At 44.7% G+C, this 15,393-nt stretch overlaps 1 protein-coding gene across 1 annotated transcript in view; it reads right to left on the reverse strand.

Moving 5' to 3' along the window:
- Positions 1–4,299: 4,299 nt before the first annotated feature.
- Positions 4,300–15,393, reverse strand: part of sh3rf2 (SH3 domain containing ring finger 2) — a 29,342-nt gene continuing 18,248 nt past the window's right edge. Inside the window, exons 6-11 of the mRNA XM_036548483.1 lie at positions 11,802–11,941; positions 9,287–9,457; positions 7,896–8,167; positions 7,235–7,557; positions 6,512–6,801; positions 4,300–5,588 (exon numbers count right to left, since the gene is read on the reverse strand). Of these exons, the coding sequence (XP_036404376.1) occupies positions 5,408–5,588; positions 6,512–6,801; positions 7,235–7,557; positions 7,896–8,167; positions 9,287–9,457; positions 11,802–11,941 (1,377 nt within the window). The 3' untranslated portion in view covers positions 4,300–5,407. The remainder of the gene's footprint in view (positions 5,589–6,511; positions 6,802–7,234; positions 7,558–7,895; positions 8,168–9,286; positions 9,458–11,801; positions 11,942–15,393) is intronic.

Raw genomic sequence — 15,393 nt, forward strand, 5'->3', positions numbered from 1 at the left:
GGGAGCTAATTTCTCAAAAATGCAGGTGATATGTATCCCTCACCACCAAACCTAAATCACAAAAAAAGCTGGCTTCCTTTCAATGTATGGCATAGTTTTTTGCAGACTGTTATCCTACTGTGTGCCAAGGCCTGGACTCTAATAGCATATTGCCTTATCTTTGTCATATATCATGTAATCCATTAACAAGTTGCCATTACTGGGTTTTTTTTTCTTTTTTTTTTTTTTGGAAAAGGCAACAAGTACTTTAAAATTAAGTTCACTGAGTTTATACATTGTTCCAAGCATTCAGTAAGTGGCCCTTTAGATCTATAGAAGTATGTGATATATGTATATACATTTGTATATACAGTACATGCATATACATGCAGGTTGTATTTGCAGCGCGATCTCGTAACAGAATCAGGGAGGGCTGTTGCCTGGGGTAACAGTGTTGTGTCTTCAGATCAGAAGCAGATAAACAAAGAGGCCTGCTGTAGTGTTACCTCCCCAACGCAGAGGTGTTGGTCTTATGCTGAAGGGCTTGTTTTGGTATAAATGCTAAAAGAGGAGCTAGGTTTTTCCTGCTTGTTTTTGCTGTTACTCCTCCGATGCGATTTCCAGCCAGCCAGTCCTTGTCTTTCTTTTTACTGTTTGCCCTGCAGCATTTGATTTTTCGCTCATGTTTTGCTGAAGGGAAGGAGGTGTATAGATTGCATAGAAGTCTGTGAGGCAGACATGGGCAGTATACAACTGCTGTTGTATTAAGGCAGCACCAGCCTATTTCTCTGAATATGGATAAACACTCAATCATGCATTTCAAGCTGCCGGTCATACCTACCATTTCCATCCCACAACCTGGTGATTCAGGGCCCCTTGTGAAAAGCCAGCAAACAGCCTACTGCAAGACTTCTGTCCCTCAAAGCGACTGCAGGCACTCTGTCTTCCACAGCCTATTGAAAATCAGTGATCAAAAGGAAAGAGGAAAGAGAGAGTGAAAATAAGTGATCAAAGGTAGGTCTTCAATTCAGGATGAAAGGAGACTCTAAAAATTACTTTGTACTGCTACACCAGTGCTGAGGATGACATCACATTTATATACATCTACATACTGTATGGCTTTCCTGCTATGTACATACACTGTATGCACAGAGCTGTCTGCAGTGTCCCACATAACACTAAACAGCTGTCAGGCTGGCTGAATGCTTCCTCATCCCTTCAGACTCCATGTTCTGTTGAAATTCAAACTGATGAACTCCCATCCTGGGACCCCATCACTTGCCCATCCCAGGGAAGGAGGTGCAGGTGTTGTCACTTTCCACTTTGTCCCCACTACCAGGAGGGTGCACACCATGGACAGTGCTCTAAGTACGCACGTTGGAGACAGGAAGAGAGAGCAGAGGCCGCAGGAGAGTAGCACACTGTGGAAGTGCTGACTATCTGCTCAGCACCATACCAACCTGCTTGTGTCTACAGCGACTGTGGACAGTCAACTCGCCTCTGTCCTTTTTCAGATCAGCGACGCGTTTCACCGATCAGCTGGCTGACACAATCGGCCTAGTGTGTGTAAGGAGCAAGCAGACTGTACAGGAAATGTACAGGGTTAAGCCAGTTGCTCATGTCATATCTCTGTCAGGGCTCTGCCCCCTTAAGCCACGGTGTTTTTGTTTTCCCTGTCCTTGTGCTTTTGTTTTCCTTGTGTTCCAGCCCCGCCCTGCTCCCCGCCTGGTTCCCGCCCACCTGATTTCCTCATTGCCTGCACCTGCCTGCCTGCTCACCTGCATCCCATCTCCTCGTTACCCCAGCCCTTTATCTTCCCTGCATGTCTCAGTCTTGTTGCTAGTTCGTTTCAGTGTGTTTCACCTGTCTCGTCCCTGCGCTTTGGGTTTTGTGAGTTATTGCTACATTGCCGATCCTGCCTGTTTTCCTGACCATGATTCCTGCCTGCCATTTGGATCTGATCGCTGCCACTCACCTGCCTGATTCCTGACCCTGTTCTCCCTGACTCCCGATTTTGGATTTGCCCCCGGACTGCTTCTGTTTCGAACCCTGCCTGTCTCTGGATTTACGAACTGCCTGTCCCTTTCAATAAGTCGCCTGGAACCGGAACATCCTGCGGTCCGCGTTTGTGTCCCGATCACCGGCGCTAACAATCTCCCCCTAAACCTTTGTCCCTTTTCATTGCAGATTCCTCAGAGGGTGAGCAGTCAGTCAGACCTGGGATCTCAAACCCAGCCACCTGTGTGTACAGCAGGTAAATGTGGCACCGCTTAGCCCCATCATTTGCCTTTACCAGTTACACGACTCTTAAAGGGACACCACCCCATTAACTATCAGATGCTTTTTGTTCGTTTTTTTTGTTTCCTGTCTTTCCCTGTGAGAGTTAGTAAACACTTTTGTGCTTACCTGCTGCCAGCTCTGTGTCTGGTTCTTATTTTTGGTCCCTGGCACTCTACATATCACACCCCATGTGGCATCAGACACTGAAGACTGTCCTGCATTTCTTTGCAGGGGGACTGTCAGTGCAAGGGGACAAGAATAGAGTATAGTATTGCATTCTGGCCTGGTTTTATTAAAGTACATTTCTTTCACACCTACCCCTATGATCAAATTTAAACGAAGGCCAAGATGCCTTCCTTCAATAGCCTTTCTTCCTGCAATCTAAACAATTTACTAGGCTGTGACAGATTTACATTTTGGCCCACTTATTTCAGTATAAAATCCCATACTTGGGGTGTGTAATAGCGTATCTCAGCTTCTGAGGGGTAATGATGACACTCAACAAGGAAGAGGACATATAGGCTGGTTTTTAAAAAAAAAAAAAAAAAAGTCACCAGGTGGCATGCTATGAAAATTAGATTTTTCAGGATTCAGGGTAGGATTGACCGTGAAGGTAATGCACTGCTAAAAAAGGTGTGAAAGTGTGAATGCCATCTTTTTCCCCACTGCTGCCACCATGTATAATGACCATTGTGTATTATGGCAATTGCAGCTTGGTTTATCACAAGTAGTAATTGAGTATATTGTTTAAATACAATGATTCAAAAGCCAATGTCTTAAATTGACTCAAAATGTCCTACCAGAGATTCAAACCCTTCGATATCTGCAAGGACTAGGCAACTATGTACTACTGCAACAATAACCTTGTGGATCAACGGCTGATCTAGGAGGTCAGTAGATGGTGTCCATTCTGCTGAGCAGCTGATGACACATTTCTCCCACCTGCTCACACAAATGACATTTCCCATGAGCATCCATTGGGATTATTCTGATATCACACAGGATTCATGTACTAACAGATGATTAAGAAAAAAGCAGGGCAAGTTCCACCAGGCCCCTAGCTGTGATATGAAGCAATTTATTTTGGAAGATATGAATGCTATGGCCACTTCGTGCATGTTGACAATGACAGTAGTGGTAACAGTACAGTTACAGTAATATTAATGATAGGAATAACAACATGCAATGATACAATGGTTTTCTGAAGAAATAAAATGAATGGTAAAATACAATCAATCAACATACCTGTCAACCCATAGCCAGTAAGGTTATTAAGCCTTGTTATGTCCAAAGTGCAGAGTTTGCAAGCATTGTATTTTGTACCCATTACAATATTGTACGGTTCTGTTCAATGCAAAACAGAGGGAAAACGCATTTCTTTCAAACAGATCTTTTCTCCACTCAGGTAGCCAACTTTACCAAACTCACTTTCAGAGTGCAATGCGTTTTGATAAGTGTCCACTCCGTTCTTTTCTTTATGGTTTATCAGTCAGACTGTTATGAGTCAAAAATTTACCTGAAGACTTTAACATAATTTACTAAGGCCATGTCATGTTTGACCAGAGGTTTTTAGTTTCCCCCACATCTCACCCACACTGACACTCATACACGTTTGAGTCATCTTTCTCTGCTTTATGCTCCCACCCAAGCTTTTCAGTTTTAATAGCAAAAACAGCACAGTGAAGACAGTAAACCTACCCTACTCTCTAAGTCTACATTTTCTAAATTCTAGATTAAATAACTTGAATACTTGCTTTTTCCAAATGTTGGACGTTACAAATCTCAAGGTTTCCCTCATTTTTTAAGTGGACACTGCATGTAGGTAAAGTGCATTTAAGCAAAAAAAGCACACTTTTATATTGAGTAATCAGATGAATCAGAATAGTCTACTGATATAAATAGGTATGGCAGGAGGACATTGACGTGGTAAAGGTCATAGCTTTGTATTCATCTGTAAAACGTCTCTATTGGTGATCCACTGATAGTCATTCAGTGTAACTGAAAAGTTCAAAAGCAGCCGGAAATTCTGTACGGGGCAGTGGCGTTCACGTTACTATTAGCTTTGTGATTTTTCAGCTTCAAAGACTTTGGTTTGCAATAACGTAAGAAGGCTGATAACGCACACAGTGGCAATACATCACAATGGCATCCACATGAAATACTGCCTGTAATCTAAAGGTTTCTAATGTACCATTTTTACAACAATGCAAGTCACAACTGTTTCAGTTTAAAAAAGCAAACCTTGGAAGAAGCAACCAGTGTCACGACTTTTTCTATTGACCTATATTTCAGCATTTTTCAGTCCTGGTCCTGGCAGCCCAGTGTGTGTGCTGGTTTTCACTCCAACTTGACTGAGTGATCTGTGTCTGAGATCTTCTGAAAGTTTTCCTTTACTAGTCTGCTATGGAAGCATTGTGTAGTTGGAGGCTTGTGCTAATAAAACAAAAGTAAAGGCCTTTCCCTCCTTATTCATGTTCACCTGTGCCCCTTAATTTTGTAATATAGGATATTGTCACCATATATAATTAACTAGGTTGTGCAGTCCAGTAATTGCTGCAGGGACCTCAAACATCTACGCTAAGAACTACACATAATCAGTTTTGAAAGCTGCCCAAAGAAAGTTACCTCCTATGTTTTATCTTTATAGAAGCATTATACACCTCTTTACCTTTTCCTTTTATAGAAACACATACACCTCCAAAAACATATTTATTTCCCAGCAAAGTTAGCTAGCACAGTTGTACAAAGATGGTGAATGTTGAACTAGGTAATTATTCAATGAAGAGCTCAAACAAACCTAATTAACTGAGGCCAGATGGAGCTCAGAGTAGCAGCCAGCAAGCACAGTGAACCAGGACTGAGGAACACTTAACGCACTTTATTACGCTGCAACACAACACAGCTCTAATAAGTATCTAAATGCAGAGACTCATTTAAACAGTGGAACACCAAGCTTTTAAAGACAGTATTTTGAATATTCCATTTTGTTTTTTTGCAAAAAGGTGTCTTTGGGTTTTGCTTGCGACTATAATTCAAGTGTGACGTGGAATGGAGTAACGCTGTCCGTGAGCGACTCTGGACGGTGTAAGGGACTGGCTCCTCCTTCACGCCGGACCGGGCGTTTTTTCCGCGGTGTCCCCGCGGGCGGTCAGCTGAGCTTCTCCAGCGCCTCCATCACGCCGCTCTGGAACAGGCCCGTCTTGCCGCTCTTCTCCTGGGTCACCAGGACGCGGCCATCCTGCCGGGGCCTCTGCACCAGCACCAGCTCTCCCTCCCGCAGGTGCAGCTCCGCGTCGCTCTGGGCGGTGTACGGCATCACCACCCTGTGTCTGCGGGCGGGGAGAGCCATGACACGGCAAACGTGAGCGGGAACAACAACACACAGGGCACAAGCTCAAGCTGCACAAAGCCCCAGACCCATCCGTGTCCTGCACAATACGTATTATTACAACTACCCAGATAAGGCCGCTGTGTACCAGCAGACTACACGCATGAAAAGTAGGGCAGATAACGCTCTTTATTCAGAGTATGTACAGCACACATACATTTGCTTGTCAAATCATCTTACTACTGCCATTTTCATTCAAACACTGTGCACTCAGTTTCTAAAGCTGCCATTGTGATGTGGAACTAATTGTATCTGTATTGTGTCTGTCTATTGTGCTATATAGTATTATTGTGACCTTCCCAGGAAAATTAGCTGTTGGCTAACTCCAGTACAATCCATCAAATGACACTTATTTCTTTTACTGTGCAAGTGTCCTGGCAAGTAAACAACTAAAAAATTGAAAAAGTGACTATATTATGACTACTACTACTAATAACAATAATATTAATAATATTTTTACCCAATGGTGCAGTAGATATGTATATCTTACTGTTTCCCCTGCCTGTAAACAACAAGTCCTGGCCTGAGATCCCATTTTGACACAAAGACATAGCCATAATGCCAAATCACAGTATGCTTCAACCTGCATTGTAAAGTACTGTAGTCAGCACTGCCTGTAGCCCAGAGAAAATCAACCACATGATTACGACTACCACATATTTGCTTAGCTGGAAGGGGGTCATGTCCAAGATGACTTAGACAGCCTACATTTTCTACAGTGTAGCTAATCTGTATCCCAGTCTGAGAAGCAATGTGAAGGCTCAAAGGTACAGCATTATTGTTCCCCAAGTACATGTTCTCCCCCAACCTTCATGTCTTTGGTTACTCCACAGCACTTACTGTACCCTGTGGAAGAGGACCTACCTGCAGGCATTGGGCTGGCTAGCTGAAGAGGAGGCCGGTTTCAGGCTGGGCAGTATGCCATCTACGGCAGCAGAGTCGTATGCTGTGCTCTTCTTGAGTGCTGTTGCACTGCCGTCCATGAGCATGGAGCCCGTCGCCAGGTGAACCATAGGGCCCTGGCTGGCCCAAGCCTCCAAAACTGGACCCACAGACTGGCTGTTGGAGCTGCCCTGGCCCCCAGGAGGCAAAGAGACTGTCCTTGTTCCAGCCACTGAGCCCTCTTGGGTGAGAAACCGCACTGATTTGATGGGCTACAATTAAAACACAGGCCAGGCGGGTTCCCATGAGCACATACAAGTACCAACAGATAATCAACAGCATATAGTGATGAAAATATAGCAACACTGGGGTAGAATCACTCCTATGCTATCACTGGTTAAATATTGTGCTTTTAAAAATCAAGCAATCTACTAAAGATTTTGATGAATTTGATGATTTTGATGAATTTAAAACCATTTCATCCATCAAATTTGCAATTTTAATCATTTGCTTTTAAGAATCAACAACTTCTAAGAATTAAATCATTCTGTACACGTCATTCTTCTAAATGGAGTGAACTGTATTTGATTCATGTAGCGGGATCTATGCTTTTAATTCTAACTTGCTCTAATTACATAAAATGTCAAACTAGAAACAAATCTCGTTCCAATACAGCAGATGTCTTTTTTAAATAGCTGGTCTCACCTTGTCTGAATTGTTCTTGTGAGCGTCCGGTTTAACCAGGATAGACTGGGGTCCAACAGAGGCCTGTCTCTCTGGCACCTCTTTGGGACTGACGTCTCGCTGCTCCAGTATCAGTGAGTCGCCAGCAGAGGGCGCTGCTGCCTCAGAAACCCAGCACATGGGCCTGATGGGATTTTCTGGAAGGCCGTGCTTGATCCTCTGCGTAGCGGGACCGCAGGCAAGCCCCTGCATCTGCAGCGGGCCCCCCGAGGGCTGCGGCTGCTGGGGGCGGACCACCGCTGCAGCCGGGACCCGAGAGTGGAGGCCTCCCTGCAGAGACGGCCCTGGGGAGCACACAGAGGACAAACACACGCTCTTTCCACAGTCCTGTGACAACAATGCTAACCTTGATTACATCCGTTACAAGTTATCCTAAACTTTAACACACTTAGTACACTTAGTTGAATAGGCCACCGTATTGCTAATATGCGATTTAGCTTGCCTGGATGTTAAGGTGTGCTTAAAACAATCTGTCTTGGTGTGATATATTCCTCCTTACTGGGCTCAGTGAAGTGTGCAGTTTTTAACACTGACACAGAGCCCCAAGTTGCCCCCCCTCCCCACGCCCCCCGGGCCTCCGGGGAAGGACTCCCTCCTCTTAATCTGTGGCGGCTGCGCTCACCCCTGTGCGCAGAGTGGAAGGGCCGTCTTGTGGAGCTCCGCCCCTGCACCCCCTCCTGCTGGGCCGCTCTCAGCGTGCCAGGCGATGACATCACCGGCGGCGTTGCCATGGCGACCAGGGGAGCCTGCCCGGCCGGCCTGGTCGCCCCGCTGGTGGTAACTCTATCCAGGGGGAGGATAGCTGCCTGGGGCTTGCCCGTCGCGGGCCTCTTCCCGGCAACCGCGTTTTGGGAGAGGAGGGAAGACTTGGGATCCAGGAACCTAGCAGAGGTTCTGTGGTAGAGGTGAAAGTTTGCGTTAAAGGGAATGCCACAGACTAAGGCATAAAACATTTCCTACTTTTGCAATTTTCTGTTGTAACAACAAGCAGTTGCATTCAATCTGCATTGTGTTCACATCCTGTTGTACAGAGAAACCAGGCTTATGACCTCATTTGGTCTTAATGAAGCAGAAAGCGTGTGTTTGAACCTGTCCACATCATACAAACTGTGCTATTGCTAATGCTTTTCAGCATCAAGGAATTACACAATATTACACAGAAACAGGGCAGGTAGAAACAGACAAACAGTTTAGGGGCCTTGGGGGGGGTCTAGTCTAAGTCAGAAAAACTGATCATGTGCATAATGTACGGTGGGTGGACTCTGAGGTGAAGTTAAACTACAGTAGAGTCAAAGTTCCCTGTACAGGGTAAAACTAAACCCTAAATTTCCAGTCTAACTCCACCTCTCCTGATAAAGAACAGTTTAAGATAAAAAAAAAGACCTTAGCAGAGGTTGACAGTGGGTTAATGTACATAGGTATTACCATACCATACCATACCTACTCATTACAATGAGTCGACGTACATACATATTACAATATAAAGTCTATACTTTTACAGTAACATTTGACTATCTTGAGCTTTTTTATTAAATGTTGCCCACTGAAGATCTCTTTCAATGTTATCTGTTTCTATCTCTTATCTATCTTTCTATCTCTTTCTATCTCTTATCTATCAAGCACTCCTGTAATCAAAGTGACACCATTCCAGAGTGCAGTCATCCAAACTAACCACAACTGTCCGTTTCTTTGCCAAATCAATTCCCAATTTGCTGTGTGCGCTGTGAGACACGAGCCCCGCCTTGAGGTTTCCTCAGTATGGCATGATGAAACAAGACATAAGCATATATTCTGGCCAAAAAGAAATGCTCTGCTTATCAGCCGAACATGACCTCACAATCTTTTACAAGCTTTACGAGACACTCTAAATGCTCTCTGGCTCCAGAGTGTCCTGCAGTGCCCATTTCTGGAGGGAGGTGGCTTATAGGGAGGTGGGCGTGGCTTCCTGCTTGACTGACAGATAAGCAGACACTTATACTGGCCTGAGTCCTTCAGCTGGACGCGGACTCTCACCTCAGCACTGGTGTCACGTAGTTACCGGGCAGGATGCCCACTTTGCCCGTTCTCAGGGAGAGGCCCCGCAGCCAGCCCTCTTTGAACTTCCCGTACACGCCCACCATCTCGCCCTTCCGCAGCTCCAGCTCCTCTGCACGGCGGGGTGTGTAGGAGTACAGCACAGCGCACCTGCATGTAGGGAACACCACATAATGCCTATTTACACAGCGCATGCACAAACACGCAACTGCATCTCTCTCTCTCTCTCACACACACACACACAGTCAAACACCACACACACACACGCACACACACACACACACACACACACACACACACATGCACACACACACACACACACACACACACACGCACACACACAAACACTCACTCAGACATGACACACACACACACACACACACACACACACGTGCACCCACACACACACGCACACACACACACACAGTCAAACACCACACACACACACACACACACACAAACACACAGTCAAACACCACACACACACACACACACACACACACAGTCAAACACCACACACATACACAAACACTCACTCAGACATGACACACACACACACACACACACACACAAACACTCACTCAGACATGACACACACACATGTGCACCCACACACATGCATAGAAATATATCTCCATTAATAAAGCTGATGTAGGCCATAAGGCCACGCCATTACCAGAACAAATGTGCCACTTCATTTCATATAATTAGATACTATTATAATAAATACTATACAGGCATTTATTTTCAGAGACTTCTTCATAGCTCTGTAGTTCTGTTTAACTGCTAGTGCCAAGTATCTTTGCTTTATGTGACTCTTTCCTTTATTCAGTTTAACAGTTAAGGGTTCTGCGGGTGCCAATATGCCATCAGTTCCTTTTCTCTTCAGGAAAAGCTGAGAGAACAGCCCACATCTTTCAAAAGAAAGGAAAACACTGATTCACAGAGTGCAGAAAAGACACACGGTTCAGCGATTAACATGACTGACAGATAGCTCCACTAATGACCAAACTTGCACTATGTCAGTAAGCTGCAGGAGGGAATGTGCACTTTGGTGATGGAGAAAACTGGATGGAAAAAAAAAACCCTTCATTTGGGAATCTTGTCAGAAGCAATCAGTGTATCCCACACACGCCTTTAATATTTGAAGTGGGGTGAGATGGAGCAACACAGTGGCATGCAGCATGGACTTCAGCAGACTGAATCACTCCAGTGGACTGAATCACTTAGGCAAAGCAGTGTGGGCTGCTTTCTATTTCGAGCGAGTTAAGACCAATAGCTCACGGTTCTGTCCTGTTTGCTAAGAAAAGAAGAGGCATGTGGGCTGCTGCAAAATCACATAGGTGAGTCCGCCATTGTTCCTCTCAGATAAACAAGTAAAGACACAGGCCACTGTCATTTTGTGGAATGCTGCCAAGGAATAAATAAATCGCTACCATCGAGTACATGTTAAAAAAAAGAGACAACAAAGTTACATTTGTATTTCTTGTAAAACTAGACTAGAGTTTTTCAGTACCTGACTATACAGTGTAACCCTACTAACAATATATTATCACCTACAAAAGCGTGTATGGAACATCAGTCAGGGCTTTGCCGGAGAATGTAATGGGTTAGATCCCTGGTGGCGCACTATGGACTAACTGTGCCATCCATTACATTAAACCCACATCAGAAAAACCTAACCGCACAAACGCATAACAGAAAGTGTAAATCACAACGTATTATCCATCATCGGAATGCACGCATGAATAAGTCAGTGACAAGCGGCAAGGAGATATGAGGCTCACGCTGACTGCAATGGCAGAGCTCTCCCCTAGATCTCTTCGCAAACTACTATTTTATTTTCTGCTCTCACAGTTTATCACACGCAGATAGGCTGGCGACAGGAGAACAACTCCTGGCGGTGCGCTTCCAACCGGAAACGTTGCACAGCAGGATGCGGTTTTAAACCGGCCCCCATCCTCCCACCCGAGCCCCACGCACGCCTTTATTTCTGTTCCCGCAGGGGGACCTCCGAGAACACACGCGGGGAAATAAAACTGGTCGCACCAGTGAGAAAAATGAAACGTGGGTCCCTTAGACTGACTTCGGCAAGACAGGTTTGTTCTGAGCTCGTCTAGCTGGAATGCTGAAATTCTGCAGTACAATAGGTAGGAAACAGTGAATAGAGGTGCGGTTTAGGAGCTGTGGACCTCCTTCAGAAAAATGTAAATACACCCTAGCCCAGCCCAGCCCAGCCTACCCCTCCATAGCACCCCATACAAAAATATATAATAAGAATACATTCTGATACAGGGAATATATGTTGTAGCAATGTATTGAAAATAGCCATTTTACTATATTGCAATATATTTCTACTTCACACACACAACCACACACATACATACATACATTATATATATATATATATAATTTACATATTTTTCAGTACATTATAATATACATTATAATATATTTCCTGTGGGACAGCTGTCATGGGTGCAGTGGGACTCACACACTGATGGAGAGCTGCTGGGCTGAGGTCTGCTTGCTCTCCGCTGAGGCTGAGAGGGGCTGGGGGTTGATCAGCGCCATGGCAATTGTGGGTGAGAGCTCACCGCTGGCCTTTCTTTCACCTGGGGCTGCAGCAGACACCTGTGAAAGACAAAACGTGACCATTTACCTCAAAGCACCGCACAGGCAGCAAGGACGTTAGTCATGGCCTGAGCTATCAAGCAATTCAAGAACTAAATTTCTAGCAACTGTAATTTTGAGCTGAGTTGGCTAAGCATTTACACGTTCAGCTGAACACCAAAAGACATTCACAGTATGTAATGCATACAGTTTGACACCTAATTATTTACGTATGGAAATCTGACATAAAATTTGCATACTTTTTCAAACAGGCTTGGTCTGTTTGCCTGTTCATCTCATTTAACATTAACGGGTAACGTAGCCAGGCAACCTGATGTCACACTGTCAGCACACTGAGATAGAAGTTGTACAAGACTGTAAAAGCAGTTTTACACCTGGTGTTTGAGATACTGGTTCCTTGGGCCCACAGTCTAACATTCTAACCTTAACTCTGCGCGCATCTTCCACTGTCTTTTCGCATATTTTCTCATCTAAGAAGGATGGACTAATTCAGTCAATGTACTCATTTCAGCATTAGTACTGACAATCCAAGACGCATTATTGGGACACGGCATTTGTTGTGCAGATGGACCTGCTAAATTAAACAGAAGCTCAGCTGTGGAATGACTTTTCTAATGCAGCAGGTTCCTGTTATCCCGGGTGACTCACATGGCTTCCGTTTCACATCTCTATTTATACAGCTGGATGCCTGCCTGCCGCGGCGAGAGCACCTTGTTTCGGAGACCCCGGAGTGAACCTGCAGCCTGTCACTTCCCTAATTCCCTAACCGACGAGGGCGGTGGCGTCGCCGCCGCAGCGGCCAGCCGCGGCTCGCTCGGACGGGCAGCACCCAGATCTGACTTAAAATCTGTAAATTACTCCGCACCACTGCGAAAACACCACGCCTCCGCTAGTAATACGCTCACCCAAAACGCAATACTGTCAGCGAGCGCTCTTTCCCTCTCAGGAATCTCGGCCCATCTCCAACACAAGTAGGTTTAGAGTTTCACCGAGTGGCGGTAATCGCTCTTTCGAGGTGGTAACATTCCACAGGGCTCAGATGTGGAAGACAAGCCTGACCAAATCTCTTTAAACGCCTCGAGAGTTCACATCTGCTGAGACCTGACTCAAAGCAGAGGCAATGTCGGGCTTAAAGGTGTGACAGGGTGTGGCTGCACACAGTTTATCATGGGACTTTTGAAAAACGGAAGCAGTGCAAGAAAATGGTTTCTCAATCAATGAAAAAAGGGTGTGTTTCAAGCACCTGCTTCATCGGGATTGGTAATTTTATAGTGACTCATGATTTGTGCATGCCTGTGGTTTCTTCGCCAAACTGAAAAAATACATGAACGCGAAATGTGCCTCATAAAGTGTGTGAGTATGTCTGTTGCGAGTGTGAGGGGGGGTTCTCTGTTAATCCAAAAAGTACAATCCAAAAAATAATCCTGTTAATCTAAAAAATACAGTGTACACTTACTTTGGTGTTAAATAGCATACAAGGACACTGCACAAGCTTAATATATCTCTACCTCTGTAATACCCTCCGTTGAGTCAAGGCTGTCCACAGACAATACACTGTCATTCCCATGCCTGAGTTACCCAAAGTTTGGAGCAAAAAAACAGTATTAGGAAATTAAACAAAAACGGTTGACCGCAGGAACAACATACTTGCTAAATACAATAAATTGACATTAAGTGAGGTAGACGGCCATCTCATTGAGAGACCTGACAATGGTGCAAAGGATAAAATGCACACACTGTATAGGTACATTTCATATGACTAATGAGGACTAATGATGGAATGAATAGAAATCCACCAAGCCCCTCTTTTAAGACATACAGGACCTGGCAGCGAGTAAAACAACTCTGTGTTGCAATTCTGAGGGTGTTATTAAGTATATTCCACAAGGCAAAGCACAGTCTATAAGAATAACAGCCCGTTTCATTGTGTATGCACTGTTTTTCTCTTTTGTTAGAAAGTCAACACACAAACATGGAAATCTTAGGACTCCACGGAAAATGCTTCAAGCGTAAAAAAGAAAATATATGCCTTATCAGTTACCCTCACCGGAACCATCCTCAAATATGGCCTATTCAGGCAACACTACAAAATAGAAATCTGGTGAGGAGAGGGGTCGAGAGAGAAGGTGAAAGGACATCAGAGGTTTTAAACTGGGTTTTTGTTAAACTGTCTGGGTTGCAATCAGCACACAGTGCAAGCAGTGAGCCAGGGTCAGAGAAAGATAGCAGGCAGCCCCAATGTGCAGTCAGGGAGGGGCATCGAGGAGTCAATTACAGCCCGGTTGAGCTGGCGCCCTCACTCCTGTTAGGGCATGTCTCTCCCTCCCGGCCTCCATCTCCCTCTGAAGATAGAGGCCGGCTTTCTTTCATGATCAACAGAGGGAAAATGTAGCCCACCAAGCTCAGCGGACTGAAGTTGGTACAGCAGCTGGAGTTCCAGGCCAGAAACAGCCTTTGTGGTGCCTGCTGGATCTACCTCTATATATGAACGAGGAGCAGCCACCAGCCATCACAGGCTGATGCAATGACAGAGGGCTAACTGCTCATGGAAAAACAGTATAACAAATATGTCCTATGTGTCAATGAGGCCTGGACTGTCTTGTGAACTACTTAAAAAACTAAATTAAACGTCCTCAGTCACCTCAACACACACACACACACACACACACACAACAATTGTTTAACTGGTACATTAAACAATTTATTATTGCATTCACCAGAATGCAATAATAAATAAATTAAATTAATTAAATTAATTTTGCTGATGTCAATTATCTGTTTAATAATAAATACAATTTGACAGATCATTCGATCAAAAACACAAAACAATTCCAATGTATATGACAGACAAACAGAATATGCACTTAGCATTCCAACACTGGCATGAAGTTATACATATGTAAGTAAATAAACTCTTTTTAGCGTAAAAAAAAAAGTTTCAAAAAAGTTCAAAAAGTTGAAAATCTGTCATGTTTGGGATATTGTTCAGCTTTGCTTGTATAGTTTAGCATGTATCATCCCTGTTATAAGCAAACACTATCATTTAGAGGTAACTGCTTTCGATTCCCAGTACATATTTACACAAAAAAACAACTGAAATGAATTTCACTTCTGCGACTGTAAAATATGACACGAACATTGTCTACCTTTTCCAGTTGCCCAGTCCGTTTATGTCGGCTGCTTCCAGATAAACGATCTGCAGTGAGTGTGAGTGTGAGGGACAGCGGATTGGAACGCTGCTTGGCAGGAGGTCTGCAAACAGCCCTGACCTCCGAGGCGTACTGGCTGCTATCACTCAGACATGTCATCACCCGCCGCCCTGTCATGCCCGGCACGATGCCGCCGTCCCATCAAGTCACAGAAACGGTGCTTCACAAGTGGCCGGACTCGTGACAGGCTCCTCTCTGTCTCTTTCACCACCATACCCCTCCCTAACTAGAACTAAATCCTCC

Source organism: Megalops cyprinoides, chromosome 16 (assembly GCF_013368585.1).
Source record: "Megalops cyprinoides isolate fMegCyp1 chromosome 16, fMegCyp1.pri, whole genome shotgun sequence".
NCBI classification, from domain to species: domain Eukaryota; kingdom Metazoa; phylum Chordata; class Actinopteri; order Elopiformes; family Megalopidae; genus Megalops; species Megalops cyprinoides.